At 45.0% G+C, this 22214-nt stretch overlaps 1 protein-coding gene across 2 annotated transcripts in view; it reads right to left on the bottom strand.

The window, feature by feature from the left end:
- Nucleotides 1-17044, bottom strand: part of CCDC3 (coiled-coil domain containing 3) — a 149645-nt gene extending 132601 nt beyond the window's left edge. The window contains exons 1-2 of one of the 2 annotated variants that reach the window (XM_045399555.2): nt 16743-17044; nt 14246-14438 (exon numbers count right to left, since the gene is read on the bottom strand). In XM_045399555.2, coding sequence (XP_045255490.2) covers nt 14246-14328 — 83 coding nt within the window. In that variant the 5' untranslated portion in view covers nt 14329-14438; nt 16743-17044. The remainder of the gene's footprint in view (nt 1-14245; nt 14439-16742) is intronic. The other variant, XM_045399554.2, reaches the window with a different exon arrangement.
- Between the last annotated feature and the right edge of the window lie 5170 nt (nt 17045-22214).

Here is a 22214-nt window from a genome sequence, read left to right on the forward strand (position 1 = left end):
AGGTTTCTTGGAAACATTGTAGGTGATCATGTCTCTAAGTCTCTTTCATATTTTTCTCACCAGAATCACTAAAATAATCATTTCTCTCCTCCCTTTTTCTTTCCATGCCTTTGGGTAGTTGAGGAAACTCAGTGCATTGTCTTGAAGCGCTCACCAGCCTCTGAATTTGGATGCAAAGTCATCTCTTAAGCTTTGAACCCCGTTGCCAGCCAACATATCCAGAGGAGGCCAGGCATAGTAGCTCATGTCTATAATCCCAGCACTTTGGGAGGCCAAGGTGGGAGGACCACTTGAGCTCTCCCTCCAAGGAGTTTGAGACCAGCCTGGGCAACATAGTGAGACTCCATCTCTCAAACAAAGATTTCCAGAGGAGCATCCTTTAATCTTGTAGGCACTCTGTGCTGCCTTAGTTGGTGGAACTGGCTGCATATACCCTGAGTGTCTACACTTCCCTACTCCTCTGCTGGTTCCGCAGTGGAGGAGGGAAACTAACAACTTAGACCCTAACAGCCTTTTCCCCAGCCAGGTCTCCAACAGATTTCAAAAGAGAAAATGTGGTACCATGGAATACTATGCAGCCACAAAAAGGAATGAGATCACATCCTTTGCAGGGAATGGATGGAGCTAGAAGCTGTTATCCTCAGCAAACTAATGGGGAACAGAAAACCAAATACCATATATTCTCACTTATAAGTGGAGCTGAATGATGAGACCACATGGACACGTGGTGGGGAAAAACACACACTGGGGCCTGTCAGAGGGTGGAGGGTAGGAGGAGGGAGAGCATCAGGAAGAGTAGCTAATGGATGCTGGGCTTAATACCTAGGCGATGGGATGATCTGTGCAGCAAACCACCGTGACACACATCTACCTATGTAACAAACCTGCACATCCTGCACATGTACCCCTGAACTTAAAAGTTGGAAAGCAAAAAAGAAGAAAAAAAAAAAAAAAAGAAAGCTGGAAGACCTGAGATCTGCTCCCAGGACTCAGCAAAGAGAAAGAACAGCCCAGATCTGTATAAGAGCTCTGTCGGGAAAGAACAAAAGTTGATTGTTTAAGATAACAAACCAGTAGTTATGTTCCAAAAGAGGAAGCTTCCATCACAGACAAATATATAGGACTTCCTGAGGCTTAGCTTAGAGGCTTGGCATCACTGGTTGGAAAAGCCCTAGCAACAAGTAGCCTGGGGTGCTCTAAGCCCTGGCTTCTGTCTACCCAGCCCCACTGCTGTCTTGGTATTTACAGACAGAGAGCTCAGGGTCTGCATATTAGAAGCAATAATAAGGACAGTGTTTGTGTAGCACCTTGTTCCGGGCAGCTTCAAGTGCTTGGCAGGAAGCATCTTGCTCCCGCTGATGTAGCTGTGGGAAGGGAGAGATCTGTGGGCTGGGGAGGGGGCTATTTTCTCCCACACCGTCCTGCAGCACTTATGCCTCCTTGTGGCTACATCTTACACACCTGCTCAAGGTGGCTCCCTTAGCTCCCATTTGGGCTACTTCTGAAAGTCCAGTTCCCTCCCCGCAATCCAGAAGAACCTAAACAGGGGTCCCTGGAATAGATAATGTAACTCCAAGAGAAACTTTTTGACAAAATATCTAGGAGAGCTCAAATGCTACCAGGCACATGCTTCAGTTCAGATAAACAAGCACTGGCAGGATTGTGGTCATCTATCCATCCCTGATCTAGCTTTCTTTAGAAAAAGTACTTTGAGCTCACGCCTGTAATCCCAGCACTTTGGGAGGCCAAGGCGGACAGATCTCCTGAAGTCAGGGGTTCAAGACCAGCCTAGGCAACATAGTGAAACCCCATCTCTACTAAACCCCCATCTCTCAAAAATTAGCTGGGTGTGGTGGAGCACGCCTGTAATCCCAGCTACACAGGAGGCTGAGGCAGGAGAATCACTTGAACCTGGGAGGTGGAGGTGTCAGTGAGCTGAGATCGCGCCACTACACTCCAGGATGGGTGACAGAATGAGACTTTGTCTCAAAAAAAAAAAAAAAAAAAAAAAAAAAAGTACTTCCAGAATGGATTACAATTTAAATTATTATTTGGTTATTTACACTGGAATTGATAGTGCTTTGAGTTGCAAATAAACAATAAAGAACTAGGAGTGGTTACTTAGTATCTTTCGCCTAGGAGTTTAAAGCATTTCACAGATACTAGTCACAAATAGTAAGTTAATTAGGATGTTTTTCCGCTGCTGTACATATGGATAGTATCAGGACAGAGATGAAACGTGGGAGCGTGTAGAGTAACATTCTGATTTCACTGTAATTTGCATTGTGACCTCAGGCAAGTAATTCTCTGTTCCTGGATCGGATTTCCTCCCTGTGCATAGCATTGTCAGCTGAAAATGGTAGGACCCCCAGTACTTGGAAATGCGGGAGAGGTGGGTTTTAGTTGTTACAATAATTGTGACAGATGTACTGATGACATGCAGTGGGCAGGATCTAGAATGTTGTTTGTCCTGCATGGAAAAGTTTCACAGAAAAAGATCTTCCTGCCCGAGCTGCCGACAGCACTTAGGTGACCGCTGACATTGGTAAATGGTCTCTGGCATCCTCCCAGCTTGATAGTCTATGAATATCTGTCTGATTTCACTGTAATTTGTTTTTTTTGTTGTTGTTGTTGTTTTTTATTTTTTTTTTATTTTATTTTTATTTTTTGAGACGGAGTCTCGCTCTGCCGCCCAGGCTGGAGTGCAGTGGCCGGATCTCAGCTCACTGCAAGCTCCGCCTCCCGGGTTCACGCCATTCTCCTGCCTCAGCCTCCCGAGTAGTTGGGACTACAGGCGCCTGCCACCGCGCCCGGCTAGTTTTTTGTATTTTTTAGTAGAGACGGGGTTTCACCGTGTTAGCCAGGATGGTCTCGATCTCCTGACCTCGTGATCCGCCCGTCTCGGCCTCCCAAAGTGCTGGGATTACAGGCTTGAGCCACCGCGCCCGGCCAATTTCACTGTAATTTGAATTATGACTTCAGGCAAGTGATTCTCTGGCACTAAAAGTCCAGTCACAAAGGCATTAACTTGAAAGTCCAGGTTGTCTGTCCCAGGCAAGATGGGCACGAGAGGGACATCTCAGAACCTGGGGTGAACAGAGTGAACTGGGATGCAGGGTACCATTTGCAAGTGTTTCACAATACCCAGATTGTGCTTGGGAAAATTCCACGCAGAATTTAATATTTGTGACACTGTCCCCTTACGTTAACATGTTTGCCAGCCCAAGATAGGCTGTGACAACAGGAAGTGAGCCCTATCTGTCAGTGGAGGTTGAACCACCAGCAACGTGAGTCATCTGCATAAGTAAACAGCTGGGGATGCGGTGGCTCACGCCTGTAATCCCAGCACTTTGGGAGGCCAAGGCAGGTGGATCACCTGAGGTCAGGAGTTCGAGAGCAGCCTGACCAACATGGTAAAACCCCATCTCTACCAAAAACACAAAATTAGCTGGGTGTGGTGGCGCGTGCCTGTAATCCCAGCTACCCAGCAGGCTGAGGCAGGAGAATTGCTTGAACCCTGGAGGCGGAAGTTTCAGTGAACTGAAACTTCAGTGAGCTGCTACTACACTCCAGCCTGGGCAACAAGAGCAAAACTCTGTCTCTCACACAAACACACACACACACACACACACACACACACACACACAAAGTAAACAGCTGGAGCCAACCAATGAGGACAGGTAAGATAAATTCCAGGTTACTAAACTCCTGGCCACCTGCATACCCAAACTTTGAGGTAGTCTTTGAGGATGACCTTGTATTATGTACAATGCTGAAGTCCTGTCTAGTAAATTATTTCCTGTAGGCACTAAGTGGATGCAAATTATTTATTGTGTATCTCACCTATAGATTTACTCCTTTAAGACCTTGAGAATCTTTCTTGTTTTTTAGAAATTTCATTTGACTTTTAATGTTCTCAAGGGCTCGGCCTCAAATGATTACATCTCATGCTGAGGAACCAAAAAAACTAAGCCCCAAAGACTGGGTAATTACTTTTCCAATATGTATGTCTAGCAGCCTTTTTAGTAAGTGCACTAAGAAAAAAAAATTCTCCTTGAAAGTTCTCAAAAATAACACCCAAAGCGTAAATTCAACTTAGCCAGCCAGAAGTACCTATTCATCTGGGCCCTTTGAGGTATGCTGAAACAGATTTAGTATTTCTCTTGGTTTCTAAAAGCCTTTTGTCTTCAATTAAAAATAAAAACTAAAGCTAGATGAGTAGTATTTTGACATCTGACCAATTTTTATTTCTGGTATAACTATACAGACTAAAACACCACTCACGGCAATCCTGCACATTTTTATGTGAATGTTTATTTCTACTTGTCTTGGCTCCACACTGTGGTATCTTGTTCCACACTAAGTGTCTGTATGTGTTGCTTTCCCCCTCGCTGTGTGCAAGTTCACTCCAAGTGTCTGGCAGATAATTTTTTTTTTTTTTTTTTTTTTGAGCCAGAGTCTCACTCTGTCGCCCAGGCTGAAGTGCAATAGTGCAGTCTCGGCTCACTGCAACTTCCACCTCCCGGTTCAAGCAATTCTCCTGCCTCAGTCTCCCAAGTAGCTAGGACTACAGAGGCATGCCACCATGCCCAGCTAATTTTTGTATTTCTTTTAAAGACAGGGTTTCACCATGTTGGCCAGGCTGGTCTCGAACTCCTGACCTCAAGTGATCCAACTGCCTCAACCTCCCAAAGTGCTGGGATTACAGGTGTGAGCCACCGTGCCCTGCCCTGGCAGATAATCTTGATGGAAGCTCCCAGAAGAGACCAGGGATACCCACCCACCACCATCTCCCTAAGAGTGCTGAATGGGCTCCCAGACTCAGGAGATCCCAGTTGCTTTGGCCTCTGTCTAAAAGAAGACTCCCCAGAAACAATGAGATGTCGTGGATGAAACACAGAGCTTGAAAACCGATAGCTTGGATCCAAATAATAACGATGTCGTTTCCTACTGTGTCATCCCCGGGAAATCACTGAAATCCTCCGAGCTCCAATTTCTTCACCTGTCACAGCAGGTAGCAGTGAGGAGTGGAAGGAGAGGAAAACACTTTGAAAACTGCAAATCTGCAAACCATGGTTAACTGTTGAGATGGTTGGTGGATGGACTAGGGCTTGGGAACTAGGACCAACATTTCACCTTCTACTTTCTGAGGCTTTCTGGGATTTGAGGCATGAATGAGTCAGGGAACGAGGGACAGGAGACCCCCACAGGACAGTTTCCATAAGGCGGTCCCATGGCCCAGTCGATGAGGTTGGTTATCAGGTATGAAAGAAATGTGGGAATAGCTCAAATGCTGGTTGAAGTCAAATGTCATCTCCGAATACCTATTTTTACATTCTTCTTATGTGCTGTTGGATGCAGAGACCTTCGACTTCTTGCTTGGTTACCTTCTACAATTATGGCTGAAAACTCCATGGTTTCTCAGCCGGGCGTGGTGGCTCACGCCTGTAATCCCTGCACTTTGGGAGGCCGACGGGGGGTGGATCACGAGGTCAGGAGATCGAGACCATCCTGGCTAACACGGTGAAACCCCGTCTCTACTAAAAATACAAAAAATTAGCCGGGCGTGGTGGCGGCGCCTGTGGTCCCAGCTACTTGGGAGGCTGAGGCAGGAGAATGGCGTGGACCTGGGAGGTGGAGCTTGCGGTGAGCCGAGATCGCACCACTGCACTCCAGCCTGGGCGACAGAGTGAGACTCCGTCTCAAAAAAAGAAAAAGAAAAAGAAAAACTCCATGGCTTCTCATACCTATTTAAGTCAACATCTCAAATGTTCCTTCATAAGTTTGCATAGAAAGGATAAAACTTCTGGTGAATTGCAAATATTGAACATTTAAAAGGAAAACTTGTAAAAAATAATTTCAACTTTTATTTTAGGCTTAGGGGGTACATGTCAGGTTTGTTACCTGGGTATATTTGTGTGATGCTGAGGTTTGGGACACAAGTGATCCTGTCATCCAGGTAGTAAGCATAGCACCCAATAGTTTTTCAACCCTAATCCCTCTCCCTCTCCCCTACCCAGGAGCCCCTAGTGTCTATTACTACCATCCTTATGTCCATGAGACAAAAAGATGAAAACGAAGACAAAGACACAAAGATAAGCTGGGCATGGTGGCTCACACCTGTAATCCCAGCTACTTTGGGAGGCTGAGGTGGGCGGATCATCTGAGGTCAGGAGTTTGAGACCATCCTGGCCAACATGGTGAAACCCTGCTTCTACTAAAAATACAGAACTTAGTTGGGCGTGGTGGTGTGTGCCTGTAGTCCCAGCTACTCGGGAGGCTGAGGCAGGAGAATCACTTGAACCCAGGAGGTGGAGGTTGCAGTGAGCCGAGATCACGCCACTGCATTCCAGCCAGGGGGATAGAGTGAGACTTTGTCTCGAAAATAAAAATAAAAATAGGGAGGGCGTGCCCAAGATGGCCGAATAGGAACAGCTCCAGCCTCCAACTCCCAGCATGAGTGACACAGAAGACGGGTGATTTCTGCATTTTCAACTGAGGTACTGGGTTCATCTCACTGGGTCATGTCGGACAGTTGGCCCTGGTCCGCAGGTGCAGCCCGACCAGCGAGAGCTGAAGCAGGGTGAGGCATCGCCTCACCTGGGAAGCACAAGGGGGAAGGGAATTCCTTTTCCTAGCCAAAGGAAAGTGAGACACACAACACCTGGAAAATTGGATAACTCCCATCCTAATACTGCGCTTTACCAAGGGTCTTAGCAAATGGCACACCAGGATATTATATCCCACACCTGGCCCAGAGGATCCCATGCCCACACAGCCTCCCGCATTGCTAGCACAGCAGTCTGAGATCTAACTGCAAGGTGGCAGCGAGGCTGGCAGAGGGGTGCCCGCCATTGCTGAGGCTTAAGTAGGTAAACAAAGCCACCAGGAAGCTCGAATTGGGTGAAGCCCACCACAGCTCAAGGAGGCCAGCCTGCCTCTGTAGACTCCTCCTCTGGGGACAGGGCATAGCTAAACAAAAAGCAGCAGAAACCTCGGCAGAGGTAAATGTCCCTGTCTGACAGCTTTGAGGAGAGGAGTGGATCTTTCAGCACTGAGGTTGAGATCTAAGAACAGACAGACTGCCTGCTCAAGTGGGTCCCTGACCCCTGAGTAGCCTAACTGGGAGACATCCCCCACTAGGTGCAGACCAACACCTCACACCTCACACGGTGGGGTACACCCCTGAGACGAAGCTTTCAGAGCAAGAATCAGACAGCAACACTCGCTACTCAGCGATATTCTATCTTCTGCAGCCTCTGCTGCTGATACCCAGGCAAACAGGGTCTGGAGTGGACTTCAAGCAAACTCCAACAGACCTACAGCTGAGGGTCCTGACTGTTAGAAGGAAAACTAACAAAGAGAAAGGATACCCACACCAAAACCCCGTCAGTACGTCACCATCATCAAAGACCAAAGGCAGATAAAACCACAAAGGTGGGGAAAAAGCAGTGGAGAAAAACTGGAAATTCAAAAAATCAGAGCGCATCTCTCCCTCCAAAGGAACGCAGCTCATTGCCAGCAATGGAACAAAGCTGGACAGAGAATGACTTTGACGAGTTGTGAGAAGAAGGCTTCAGTCGATCAAATTTCTCAGAGCTAAAGGAGGAACTATGTAACCAGTGCAAAGAAACTAAAAACCTTGAAAAAAGAATGGATGAATAGATAACTAGAATAATCAATGCAGAGAAGACCTTAAAAGAACTGATAGACATGAAAACCATAACACAAAAACTACATGACAAATGCACAAGCTTCAGTAACTGACTCGATCAACTGGAAGAAAGAGTATCAGTGATTGAAGATCAAATGAATGAAAGGAAGCGAGAAGAGAAGTGTAGAGAAAAAAGAGTAAAAACAAATGAACAAAGCCTCCAAGAAATATGGGATTATGTGAAAAGAACAAATCTATGTCTGATTGGTGTGCCTGAAAGTGACGGGGAACACGGAACCAAGTTGGAAAACACTCTGCAAGATATCATCCAGGAGAACTTTGCCAACCTAGCAAGGCAGGCCAACATTCAAATTCAGGAAATACAGAGAACGCCACAAAGATACTCCTCGAGAAGAGCAACTCCAAGACACATAATTGTCAGATTCACCAAAGTTGAAATGAAGGAAAAACTGTTAAGGGCAGCCAGAGAGAAAGGTCAGGTTACCTACAAAGGGAAGCCCATAAGACTAACAGCAGATCTCTTGGCAGAAACTCTCCAAGCCAGAAGAGAGTGGGGGCCAATATTCAACATTCTTAAAGAAAAGAATTTTCAACCCAGAATTTCATATCCAGCCAATCTAAGTTTCATAAGTGAAGGAGAAATAAAATCCTTCTCTAAGCAAATGCTTAGAGATTTTGTCACCACCAGGCCTGCCCTACAAGAGATCCTGAAGGAGCATTAAACATGGAAAGGAACAACAGGTACCAGCCATTGCAAAAACATGTCAAAATGTAAAGTCCATCGATGCTAGGAAGAAACTGCATCAACTAGTGAGCAAAATAACCAGCTAATATCATAATGACAGGATCAAGTTCACACATAACAATATTAACCTTAAATGTAAATGGACTAAATGGTCCCATTAAAAGACACAGACTGGCAAATTGGATAAAGAGTCAAGACCCACCAGTTTGCTGTATTTAGGAGACCCATCTCACATGCAGAGACACACATAGGCTCAAAATAAAGGGATGGAGGAAGATCTACCAAGCAAATGGAAAACAGAAGAAAGCAGGGGTTGCAATCCTAGTCTCTGATAAAACAGACTTTAAACCAACAAAGATCAAAAGAGACAAAGAAGACCATTACATAATGGTAAAGGGATCAATTCAACAGGAAGAGCTAACTATCCTAAATATATATGCACCCAATACAGGAGCACCCAGATTCCTAAAACAAGTCCTTAGACACTTACAAAGAGACTTAGACTCCCATATAATAATAATGGGAGACTTTAACATCCCACTGTCAACATTAGACAGATCAACGAGACAGAAAGTTAACAAGTATATCAAGGAAGTGAACTCAACTCTGCACCAAGTGGACCTAATAGACATCTACAGAACTCTCCACCCCAAATCAACAGAATATACATTCTTCTCAGCACCACATCGCACTTATTCCAAAATTGACCACATAGTTGGAAGTAAAGCACTTCTCAGCAAATATAAGAGAAAAGAAATTATAACAAACTGTCTCTCAGACCACAGTGCAATCAAACTAGAACTCAGGACTAAGAAACTCAATCAAAACCGCTCAACTACATGGAAACTGAACAACCTGCTCCTGAATGACTACTGGGTACATAACGAAATGAAGGCAGAAATAAAGATGTTCTTTGAAACCAATAAGAACACAGATACAACATACCAGAATCTCTGGGACACATTTAAAGGAGTGTGTAGAGGGAAATTTACAGCACTAAATGCCCACAAGAGAATGCAGGAAAGATCTAAAATTGACACCCTAGCATCACAATTAAAAGAACTAGAGAAGCAAGAGCAAACACATTCAAAAGCTAGCAGAAGGCAAGAAATAACTAAGATCAGAGCAGAACTGAAGGAGATAGAGACACAAAAAACCCTCCAAAAAATGAATTAATCCAGGAGCTGGTTTTTTGAAAAGATCAACAAAATTGATAGACCACTAGCAAGACTAATAAAGAAGAGAAGAGAGAAGAATCAAATAGATGCAATAAAAAATGATAAAGGGGATATCACCACCAACCCCACAGAAATACAAACTACCATCAGAGAATACTATAAACACCTCTACACAAATAAACTAGAAAACTTAGAAGAAATGGATAATTTCCTGGACACTTACACTCTCCCAAGACTAAACCAGGAAGAAGTTGAATCCCTGAATAGACCAATAGCAGGTTCTGAAATTGAGGCAATAATTAATAGCCTACCAACCAAAAAAAGTCCAGGACCAGACGGATTCACAGCCGAATTCCACCAGAGGTACAAGGAGGAGCTGGTACCATTCCTTCTGAAACTATTCCAATCAATAGAAAAAAAAGGGAATCCTCCCTAACTAATTTTACAAGGCCAACATCGTAAAATGTTGTAAAATATCAGGCTGATACCAAAGCCTGACAGAGATACAACAACAAAAAAAGAGAATTTTAGACCAATATCCCTGATGAACATCGATGCAAAAATCCTCAATAAAATACTGGCAAACCAAATTCAGCAGCACATCAAAAAGCTTATCCACCATGATCAAGTGGGCTTCATCCCTGGGATGCAAGGCTGGTTCAACACATGCAAATCAATAAACGTAATTCAGCATAAAAACAGAACCAAAGATGAAAACCACATGATAATCTCAATAGATGCAGAAAAGGCCTTTGACAAAATTCAACAGCCCTTCGTGCTAAAAACTCTGAATAAATTCGGTATTGATAGAACATATCTCAAAATAATAAGAGCATTTATGACAAACCCACAGCCAATATCATACTGAATGGGCAAAAACTGGAAGCATTCCCTTTGAAAACTGGCACGAGACAGGGATGCCCTCTCTCACCACTCCTATTCAACATAGTGTTGGAAGTTCTGCCCAGGGAAATCAGGCAAGAGAAAGAAATAAAGGGTATTCAGTTAGGAAAAGAGAAAGTCAAATTGTCCCTGTTTGCAGATGACATGATTGTATATTTAGAAAACCCCATCATCTCAGCCCAAAATCTCCTTAAGCTGATAAGCAACTTCAGCAAAGTCTCAGGATAAAAATCAATGTGCAAAAATCACAAGCATTCTTGTACACCAGTAACAGACAAACAGGGCCAAATCATGAGTGAACTCACATTCACAATTGCTTCAAAGAGAATAAAATACCTGGGAATCCAACTTACAAGGGATGTGAAGGACCTCTTCAAGGAGAACTACAAACCACTGCTCAACGAAATAAAAGAGGACACAAATGGAAGAACATTCCATGCTCATGGATAGGAAGAATCAATATTGTGAAAATGGCCATACTGCCCAAGGGAATTTATAGATTCAATGCCATCCCCTTCAAGTTACCAATGACTTTCTTCACAGAATTGGAAAAAAACTACTTTAAAGTTCATATGGAACAAAAAAAGAGCCTGCATTGCCAAGACAATCCTAAGCAAAAAGAACAAACCTGGAGGCATCACGCTACCTGACTTCAAACTATACTACAAGGCTACAGTAACCAAAACAGCATGGTGCTGGTACCAAAACAGAGATATAGACCAATGGAACAGAACAGAGCCCTCAGAAATAATATCACACATCTACAGCCATCTGATCTTTGACAAACCTGACAGAAACAAGAAATGGGGAAAGGATTCCCTATTTAATAAATGGTGCTGGGAAAAGCAACTAGCCATAAGTAGAAAGCTGAAACTGGATCCTTTCCTTACTCCTTATACGAAAATTAATTCAAGATGGATTAGAGACTTAAATGTTAGACCTAAAACCATAAAAACCCTAGAAGAAAACCTAGGTAATACTATTCAGGACATAGGCATGGCCAAGGACTTCATATCTAAAACACCAAAAGCAATGGCAACAAAAACCAAAATTGACAAACGGGTTCTAATTAAACTAAAGAGCTTCTGCACAGCAAAAGAAACTACCGTCAGAGTGAACAGGCAGCCTACGGAATGGGAGAAAATTTTTGCAATCTACTTATCTGACAAAGGGTAATATCCAGAACCTACAAAGAACTCAATCAAATTTACAAGAAAAAATCAAACAGCCCCATCAAAAAGTGGGCAAAAGATATGAACAGACACTTCTCAAAAGAAGACATTCATACAGCCAACAGACACATGAAAAAATGCTCATCATCACTGGCCATCAGAGAAATGCAAATCAAAACCACAATGAGATACCATCTCACACCAGTTAGAACGGCAATCATTGAAAAATCAGGAAACAACAGGTGCTGGAAAGGATGTGGAGAAATAGGAACACTTTTACACTGTTGGTGGGAGTGTAAACTAGTTCAACCATTGTGGAAAACACTGTGGTGATTCCTCAAGGATCTAGAACTAGAAATACCATTTGACCCAGTCATCCCATTACTGGGGATATACCCAAAGGATTATAAGTCATGCTGCTATAAAGACACATGCACACGTATGTTTATTGCGGCACTATTCACAATAGCAAAGACTTGGAATCAACCCAAATGTCCATCAGTGACAGACTGGATTAAGAAAATGTGGCACATATACACCATGGAATACTATGCAGCCATAAAAAAGGATGAGTTCATATCCTTTGTAGGGACATGGATGCAGCTGGAAACCATCATTCTCAGCAAACTATCTCAAGAACAGAAAATCAAACACCGCATGTTCTCACTCATAGGTGGGAATTAAACAATGAGATCACTTGGACACAGGAAGGGGATCATCACACACCGGGTCCCATTGTGGGGAGGGGTGGGGGGAGGGATAGCATTAGGAGATACACCTAATGTAAATGATGAGTTAATGGGTGCAGGACACCAACATGGCACATGTATACATATATAACAAACCTGCATGTTGTGCACATGTACCCTAGAACTTAAAGTATAATAAAAAAATAAAAATAAAAATAAAAATAAAAAAGACACAAGGATAAAGACATAAAGATCTCCACCTATTTTTTGTTCTCTGCCTCAAAAACAAACAAACAAACAAAATATATATATAATATAAAAATTAGAATTTTATTGGGAAAACTATTCTTCATTCCACTTCTTACTAAAATAGGCAAGGTCCTCATCAACATTTTTCTCATTTCACAATTATTGTTGCTACTGCTATTGTAAGCACTATAAAATTTTTCTCATATAAAGAAGCACATAAGCAGCCAGGAGCAGTGGCTCACGCCTGTAATCCCAACAATTTGGAAGGCCAAGGCAGGGGGATCATGAGGTCAAGAGTTCAAGACCAGCCAGGCCAAGATGGTGAAACCCCATCTCTACTAAAAATACAAAAATTAGCCGGGTGTGGTGGCATGCACCTGCAATCCCAGATACTCAGGAGGCTGAAGGAGGAGAATCACTTGAACCCCAGGAGGCAGAGGTTGCAGTAAGCTGAGATCGTGCCACTAGACTCCAGCCTGGGTGATGGAGTGAGACTCCATCTCTAAAACAAAACAAAACAAAATAAAAAAAGAAGTGCATAAGCTGGGCATGGTTGCTCATTCCTGTAATCCCAGCACCTTGGGAGGCCAAGGCAGGAGGATTGCTTGAGCCCAGGAGTTAGAGACCAGCTTAGGCAACATAGTGAGACCTCATCTCTACAACAAATAAAAACATTAGCTGGGCATGATGACTCACACCTGTAGTACCAGTTGCCAGGGAGGCTGAGTTGGGAGGATCCCTTGAGCCCAGGAGTTTGAGGCTTCAGTGAGCCGTGATCGCGTCACTGCATTCCAGCCTGGGCAACCAGAGCAAGAACCTGTCTCAAAAAAAGAAAAAAAGAAAAAAAAAAAAAGACCAGGTGTGGTGGCTCACACCTGTAATCCCAGCACTTCAGGAGGCCGAGGTGGGTGGATCACCTGACGTCAGGAGTTCGAGACCAGCCTGGCCAACATGGTGAAACCCCATCTCTACTAAAAATACAAAAAAATTAGCCAGGCGTGGTGGCACATGCCTGTAATCCCAGCTACTCAGGAGGGTGAGGCAGAAGAATTGCTTGAACCCGGGAGGCGGAGGTTGCAGTGAGCCGAGACCGGACCATCGCACTCCAACCTGAGCAACAACAGTGAAACTCCGTCTCAAAAAAAAAAAAAAAAAGAAGAACAAGAAGTAGACAACAATGGAAGCAATTTTATCACAGCAATATCAATTATTACTCAAGCTCCTTCAGATACAGTGATCTATCATCAAAAATATGTAATGATCTAATTCTGACAACTCAATTAGGTCTTCTCTCAAATTTCATGAAAGCCAAGAATTAGAAAGCATCTCATCTGCAAAAAGATTTATTACTTAGTCAATAGAATCATTCACTTTCTAAAAAAAAAAAAGAAGCCAATCCAGCAATTTGGCAACCCAGATATCTGTCCACCCTGGGGCAATGCACCCTAGTAAGATGAGAGACAGTGAGGGATGTCTTGCATTTATGAAGCAGCTCTTACGAAAGAGGAGACAGAACGAGGAGGCTCCATTCAGCAGCAATGGCTCATCGCCATTCAGTTCTCACCAGAACAATTATAGGAAAGAGTGCATGGAAATTGTGGACCTAGAACTTAAAAAGAACAAAAACCATGTACCTGTGTCGCCTTAGAAAGTCCTCTTGTGACCCTGAAGATGGGGGTAGCCAAATTTGAAGCCCATGGGTTTGGAATGTCCCCATTAAACTGGTAGGTGAGTCTCCACGGAGCTGGGGACTGGCAGCTGCAGCTGGAGCTTCCTTGACATCTCCAGGTGGCTGTCTCCAGCCTGGGCTTTGTGGATCACAGTGGCCTTTGGAATGTTAGGAAAAAGAGATTCTCAGGACAAAAAAGTTTGGGGAAAGCTTTCTATTCTTTCTGCTTCTTACAGATTCACAATAAAATCTACATACCGAAGACCAAAGAAACCTGCTTAATTTTGTGTAATGCAAAATTTCCCAAACTAACCTGGCTCTCCCCTCCCGCCTCCTTCTTTCACACAGAATGCCTGGGTACATATAAAGAGACTTCAGTAATCTGCTCCGGAGCCCGGTGTGATCCTGAGAACTGCAGGCTGGCTCTCCATCCGTGTCCTCCTGTGAGACCTGGGTGGTTCCTGTTAGCCATGGGCCTCTCTAAAAGCTCTCCAGAGGGACTAAGACCTGAGATCGGTTTGTTTTCTTGTGTGAACCAAAAAGCATCTGAGACAGGTCTCAATCAACTTCGAAGTTTATTTTGCCAAGATTAGGGACGCGCCCGGAAGAAATAAACATGGAGTCCCAGAAACAGTCTGTGGTCTGTGCCTTCCTCCAAAGATGATTTTGAGGGCTTAAAGGGGAAAAGCAGACTAAAGGGGAAAGAGGAAGGTTATGGTCACATGACCGAATCCACACGTTGCAAGAGAAAAGGAGCAAGCAGGGGAATAGTCAATTATGTACTCACCTCGCATGCACTGTAAGGTGAACTAAGAGTAACTATCTGCGGGGATGTTTAATATTTTATCCATAGCTATCTTAGGAACAAAAGAAAAGGTAGCTTCTTGCATGACTGCGCTTTCAGCTTAATTTTTTTTCTTTTGGCAGAGTGAATTGAGGTCCCAATTTTTTTTTCTTTTTGTTTTTTTGTTTTTGTTTTTGTTTTGACAGAGTCTCGCTCTGTTGCCAGGATGGAGTGCAGTAGCGCCATCTCAGCTCTCTGCAGCCTCTGCCTCCCCGGTTCAAGCAATTCTCCTGCCTCAGCCTCCCGGGTAGCAGGGACTACAGGCATGCACCACCACGCCTGGCTAATATTTTTGTATTTTCAGTAGAGATGGGGTTTCACCATGTTGGCCAGGATGGTCTTGAACTCCTGACCTCGTGATCTGCCCGCCTCGGCCTCCCAAAGTGCTGGGATTACAGGTGTGAGCCACTGTACCCGGACAGGGTCCCAAGTTTTTATTTTCCTTTTACACTTGCACTTTATGGATTCTGTTACCTATTCAGAAAATGCTACTTTCCTATTGATGCCATTCACTTTTAGGTGGAGGCTCTCATATAATTGGGAGGTTTCTATGATACGGACTTTGGGCAGCACCCACTGCAGACAGGAACTTGAAGGTGTTTCCTAAGTGTTACATCCACAACCAGAAGAGTCGACTTGGCACGTCGCTAACTGTCCCTGTGGAGCCCTGGCCATCGATAGTATGGTGCCAGCTGAGAAGGGATTAAAATTAGATGCAGAGTAAAGTAAAAAATCCAAATATTTAAGAGTGAGGAGTGTGTCTAAGAGAGAAGGAGATTGTGTCTGAAAACATTTGCCTGTCTTTCATTATACCCCGAGTCATGCGGTCTTTTTTTTTTTTAATCATCTGGCTTAAATTTTCCGTTTTTCATTGCACAACACCAAGAGTTGGCTACATAGTCATGATGAAGATGAGCATACAAATTTCAAGTGTCACAGTTGGAGAGAGAGGCCTCCTAAGTTGTGCATTGCATGGGAATGAGAATCAGGTCACCTGACTCGATGCAGGCTTTGGGACATCTTAGGCATCTAATCTCACTAATCCACTGAAGAGACGCAATAACGAGCCCCAGCCATCCCTTCCCTTTTCATCAAGACCGCACATTAGAGATTAGTCAATATTCTATGCACAACTCATAAATATTTGAAGAGCAAGGAGATCACTTAGATTCTCCATCCTTGATTGCAGCTCAAAATTCAAATAAATCAATCAATACCTGCTGGGGAAAAAAAAGACAGCCTATGGAGCACCTTTTTTTTTCTTGAAATACAAGAATCATGAAGGGAATAAATATTAACTTTATTCCCTTATTCAGAACAAGTGAATTGGATGGCGCCAATGCAAACAACACGGATTCCTGGCTCTGCTTCAGCCAAAATGCATTTTGCTATTTGGAAACCTCAGTTCCAACCTGTGAAGCTGGAAAAGCACTAATGAATTTGTATCAGGCTCCACAAACCAAGCAGGGCAAACCAGAGAACAGCTGGAAGAAATGAGATCAAGAGTGAAAACTAGCTTTTTATTTCAAAACAACTAGAGATTTCTTGGAGAATTACATTTTTTAAAATGCCCTTTTATGGGAAAACAAAGGCAGCAGAAATCAAACGGCTTACTTACATTTAAAGGGGAGTTTGGCAGCTGAAATGTGATGGACATTTGGAGACTCTTCGCTCTCCGGGTCACAGAGAAAGCTGCCCAGAAGCGCCCCGGAGAGACAACACCGTAGGCACCACAGACCACCCTTTCTGGAGGGCGGGTGCGTTAAGCTCTTATTAAAACCTTATCCAGGTGTGGAGAACAGCTGTGGCTGATTTCTTCAGCATGCCTCTGCCAATTTCCCAAGAAAAAGAAACACTATTTTTCTCTCCACTGCTCTTCCAAGAAGTAGCTGAGGACGGGAAGAAACACGGAATCAAAGTGTTGCTCAAGGGTGCTTTCTGATCCAAACCCACAGTGTGACATAAATCTGTCATTTTGATCCCGCTGGGGGGGCATCTGCAAACCCAAAAAGTGAAAAAATGAAATTAGCCCAGGTGGTAACCTGGATGAGAGGCTGAGGGTGACAGCCCAGATATTAACCTGGGTGTGAGGGCTGGGGAAGCGGAACATAGCATTCCCTGCTGTGGCCATGGGTGTGGAATTGGGGGCAGGGCTGACCCATTTGCAGCCTGTGTGTGTCTGTGCTGATGGAAGCCTCATTTACACACAGCACAAAGAGGGCGGGCATTCTCCTTGGTAGTTGGTGAATCTGTCAGACTGCAGGGAATTAAACAGCAGGAGGCAGGTGTCAACGTTTAAATGCCTAAATAAGCCATATCAAGCCAAGGGCTGAGGCCGTGGGCCAAGGCTGGGCCTAGGCTTAGAGAAAACTGGTAATAGTCATCATGGGATTATTTATTCTTTTTTTTTTTTTTTTTTTTTTTCGAGAAGGAGTCTTGCTCTGTAGCCCAGGCCGGAGTATAGTGGAGTGATCTCAGCTCACTGCAACCTCCGCCTCCTGGGTTCAAGCGATCCTCCTACCTCAGCCTCCTGAGTAGCTGGGATTACAGGAACATACCACCATGCCCAGCTAATTTTTGTATTTTTAGTAGAGACGGGGTTTCACCATGTTGGCCAGGCTGGTCTTGAACTCCTGACTTTGGGATCCACCCGCCTTGGCCTCCCAAAGTGCTGAGATTACAGGCATGAGCCACTGCGCCCGGCCTGTATTATTCTTTATCATTATGTTTTAGGGTTTTTTTTTAATTTTAATGCAGATGAGGTCTCACTGTAACCCAGGCTGGAGTGCAGTGGTGAGATCACAGCTCACTGCAGCCTCAACCTCCCGGGCTCAAGTGATCCTCCCACCCCAGCCTCCTGAGTAGCTGAGACTACAGGTGCACTCCACTACACCCAGCTAATTTTTAAAATATTTTTTTGTAGGGACCAGGTCTCACTATGTTGCCCAGGCTGGTCTCAAACTCCTGGTCTCCAGTCATCCTTCCACCTTAGCCTCTCAAAGTGTTGGGATCACAGGTGTGAGTTCTGTATCCAGACATCATCAGCAGATTAGACAAAGCTCTAATCCTTTGGGATTCAGATTCTGCCCCCAAAGGAGCCTCGAGTATTTCCAACCGACTTACTCTATTTTATTTATTTTGGTCACAGCCTGCAAATTAGTGGGGAGGAAGAGGGATTACTTCTCACCCAGCAAGGCCACTCCAGCGCTGGTTTAGCATAAGCTAACACCCACCACCCGAGGCCCTGCAGGGGTGGTCAGAAAAGCAATGAGGTATGGCAGGAAGATTGAGGCTTTGGTGGCAGGTGGGTCATTAATGTGCAAATCCCAGCTCAGATTTTGGGCTTCAACTGTCAGCTTCAATTGTTTCATTTCTAAAGTGTCACTCACCTTAAAGTTACCGTGCACACTGAAGATTACCACATCAAGTGCAGGGTACCTGGCAGGTATGATGGCACCTGTCACTACTATTACTATTGTAATAGAAGAGTATAATTACTTTTCTTTCAAAAACAGAGTAACACTGTCCCCGGGTGGGACACTGGTGTATTAAGGACAGACTTCAGATGTTACCAAGGCTGGAGTAGAAGGGGAGGCAGACTGCTAGAGAGTGGGGCAGGAGGGCTGGGGGGTGGTGTGCCTGGGACAGGTGAGAATCAGTGTCCCAGACCCAGGAGTGAAGGGAAGGGGCATGGAGGGTGCATCCTGGGCACAGTGGCTCACGCCTATAATCCCAGCACTTTGGGAGGCCGAGGCAGGCGGATCACTTGAAGCCAGGAGTTCGAGACCACCCTGGCCAACATGGTGAAACCCTGTCTCTACTAAAAATACAAAATTAGCCAGGTGTGGTGGTGCATGCCCGTAATCCCAGCTCACGACCTGAGGCTGAGGCAGAAGAATCGCTTGAACCTGGGAAGCAGAGGTTGCAGTGAGCTGTGATTGCACCACTGCACTCCAGCCTGGGCAATAGAGTGAGACTTTGTCTCAAACACACACACACACACACACACACACAACTAGAAGTTCCAATGTTTTTTTCCTGCCTTCCAGCGGATCTTCTTACACATCCAGTTTTGGAGACTTCTGGTCCCAAAAAGCAGTAGGTGGGGTAGGAAAAAGGACTTTTCCTCTCCAACCACAGAGGAATAAGAAAAGTCATTTTTCCTTCCTCTAATGCAAACAACTAAAAAGACTGAAGGTAGAATAATCTTTTTTGTTCTTGTTCTTGTAGGCAGGAAAGTTAAAATTAGGAAGATGAAAACATGTAACAACCATTGACTTATGTAATAAAAGTACAAAAAAGTTGGGCTCAGTGGCTCATGCCCGTAATCCCAACACTTTGGAAGGCTGAGGTGGGAAGATCATTTGAGGCTAGGAGTTCAAGACCAGCCTAGGCAATATAGTGAGACCCCCAACTCTACAAAAATGTTTAAAATTTAGCCAAGTGTGGTGGCATGCACCTATAGTCCCAGCCACTCAGGAGGATTGCTCGAGCCCAGGAGTTTGAGGTTGCAGGGAGCTAGGATCACACCACTGCACTCCAACCTGGGCAACAGAGCGAGACTCCATCTCTAAAATAATAAAATAAAAAGTACAAATAACTCAAATTCAAGCTTCTTATGAAAACCAGAGGTGATACAAAAGACAACCAGTTCTCCAAGTGACGAATGTTGATCAGCCTTGGAGGGCACGTTTGTTTCATTTGTCACTTAAAACCTGAGCCTGATGCTCCATTTGTACACTGCTCACCCCAAAATGGGAGCTGCCTCATTTGATCCTGTTAAGCCATGTGGGCAGGGGTGAAGGTACACAACTCACGGTGTCATCTGGCACCATGTGGCACAGAGCATCACCAGGCAGTAGTGAGACATGCACGTTAAGAATGAGGAAACAATCCCAGCACTTAGTGAGGCTAAGGTGAGTACATCTCTCGAGGTCAGGAGTTCAAGACCAGCCTGGCCAACATGGCGAAATCCCATCTCTTCTAAAAATACAAAAATTAGCCAGGTGTGGTGGTGCACGCCTGTAATCCCAGCTACTCGGGAGGCTGAGGCAGGGGAATCGCTTAAACCCGGGAGGCGCAGGTTACAGTGAGCTGTGATTGGGTCACTGCACTTCAGCCTGGGTGACAGAGAGAGAGAGAGAGAGAGACTCTGTCTCAAAAAAAAAAAAAAAAAAAAAAAGAGGAAACTCGGCAAGGGTCACCTAGTCTGCCTCCTCTCAAGCCCAGCTATTGCAAACTATCTGTGTTCCCTCCAATCACCACATCAGGCCACTCCGGGCTGCCTTTGTGCATGAGCTGCCTCTGCCTGGAATGGTTCTGCTCCTCCTCTGCAATCCGCTCAGCTATTCATCCTATCCTACTCATCTTCCCAACTCAGCGTCAGCTTTTCAAAGTGGATTGCTTCCATTTTTTTTGTCCCCCACTCACTAGCAATTCTAAAAACTCGCTGTTTGTTTGCATTTCTGTCTCCCTCTGCTTGACTACGAGCTCCATGATGGCAGGAATTGCATCTCGATGATCTCTGGGTCCCCCGGCCTAACAGACACCTAACAGACACCTAACAGTCACAGGCGTCAAAAGAAAAGGAAAGTTCAGGACCTTTCAAATTCATTATGCCGAGGGGAAAAGTTCAGCCCTGGAACCCGAGTCAGGTAACATAGCTCTCCCCTCCTCTCCCCTCCTCTCTTTTTTGAGCCAGAGTTTCACTCTTGTTGCCCAGGCTGAAGGGCAGTTGTGTGATCTCCGCTCACTGCAACCTCCACCTCCTGGTTCAAGTGATTCTCTTGCCTCAGCCTCCCGAGTAGCTGGGATTACAGGCAACCCTCACCACACCTGGCTAATTTTTGTATTTTTAGTAGAGATGGGGTTTCTCCATGTTGGCCAGGCTGGTCTCAACCTCCTGACCTCAGGTGGGTGATCCGCCCACCTCAGCTTCCTAAAGTACTGGGATTACAGGCGTGAGCCACTACGCCCAGCCAAGGAGTTATTATTTGTTATGATTCTGTGGGTGCACTGACCTCAGATCAACAGCTCTGCCTCGTGGTGTGGATTGTGGTTATGCATGCAGCTGCAACCAAGTGGAGTTCAGCTGGGGCAAGGCTGGGGTAGAAGAGGTGGCAGACTGCTGGAGAGTGGGGCAGGAGGGCTGGGCATGGTGTGCCTGGGACAGATGAGACTCAGTGTCCCAGACCCAGGAGTGAAGGGAAGGGGCATGGAGGGTGGTGGCAGCATTGTGATAAAGGCAACAGACTGGGGGGACAGTTCTGAACCAGAAAGGGAGCTGACTTCCAGACTAAGCACTTCCACCTGGACAGGACAACGCAGAAATGGCCTGGAACCCACGATCATGCTATGGCACTAGGGATGACAGGGGACTCCTCTCCTGGGTTCCTTCTGCAGAAGTTGTGTATGTAGCTGCTCATCTAAGTGTGAAGATAGGAGGGTCCCTTTTATGGGACTTCAGGAGGAGCCTAGAAGGTGCAAGCAGTTAGTGCTGGCCTTTGGCTGAGGCCTCTGGGTTCTCTCCATCAAGGCCTCTCTTCCTCCACAGGGTATAGGGACTTCCTCTCTGCAAGGCAACTGGATTTCAAGAGAGTGGAAGCTGCCTGTGCCCAGAACTGACACAGCACCATTTCAGCTGCATTGTGTTAGCAAAAGCAAGTCACATTCAAGCCCACATTCAAGGCTCGGGGGAACAGAAGCCACTTCTCTTTTTTTTTTTTTTTTTTGAGACAGGGTCTCACTCTGTCACCCAGGCTGAAGTGCAGAGGTATGATCATAGCTCACTGCAGCTTCAGACTCCTGGGCTCAAAGTGATCTCATCTCAGCCTCCTGAGTAGCTGGGACTACAGGCGTGCACCACCACACTTGGTTAATTTAAAAAAAAATTGTAGAGACAGGGCTATGTTGCCTAGGCTGGTCTCAAACTCCTGGGCTGAAGCAATCCTCCTGGCTCAGCCTCCCAAAGTGCTGAGATTACAGGCAGAATCCACCTCTTGATGTAAGAATCCACCTCTTGATGTAAGAGAAACATGTGTGTACAGGGAGGTGAGAAATTGTTGGTGGCTAGCTTTAAAGACACTCTTCC

This window comes from Macaca fascicularis, chromosome 9 (assembly GCF_037993035.2).
Source record: "Macaca fascicularis isolate 582-1 chromosome 9, T2T-MFA8v1.1".
In the NCBI taxonomy this organism is placed as follows: domain Eukaryota; kingdom Metazoa; phylum Chordata; class Mammalia; order Primates; family Cercopithecidae; genus Macaca; species Macaca fascicularis.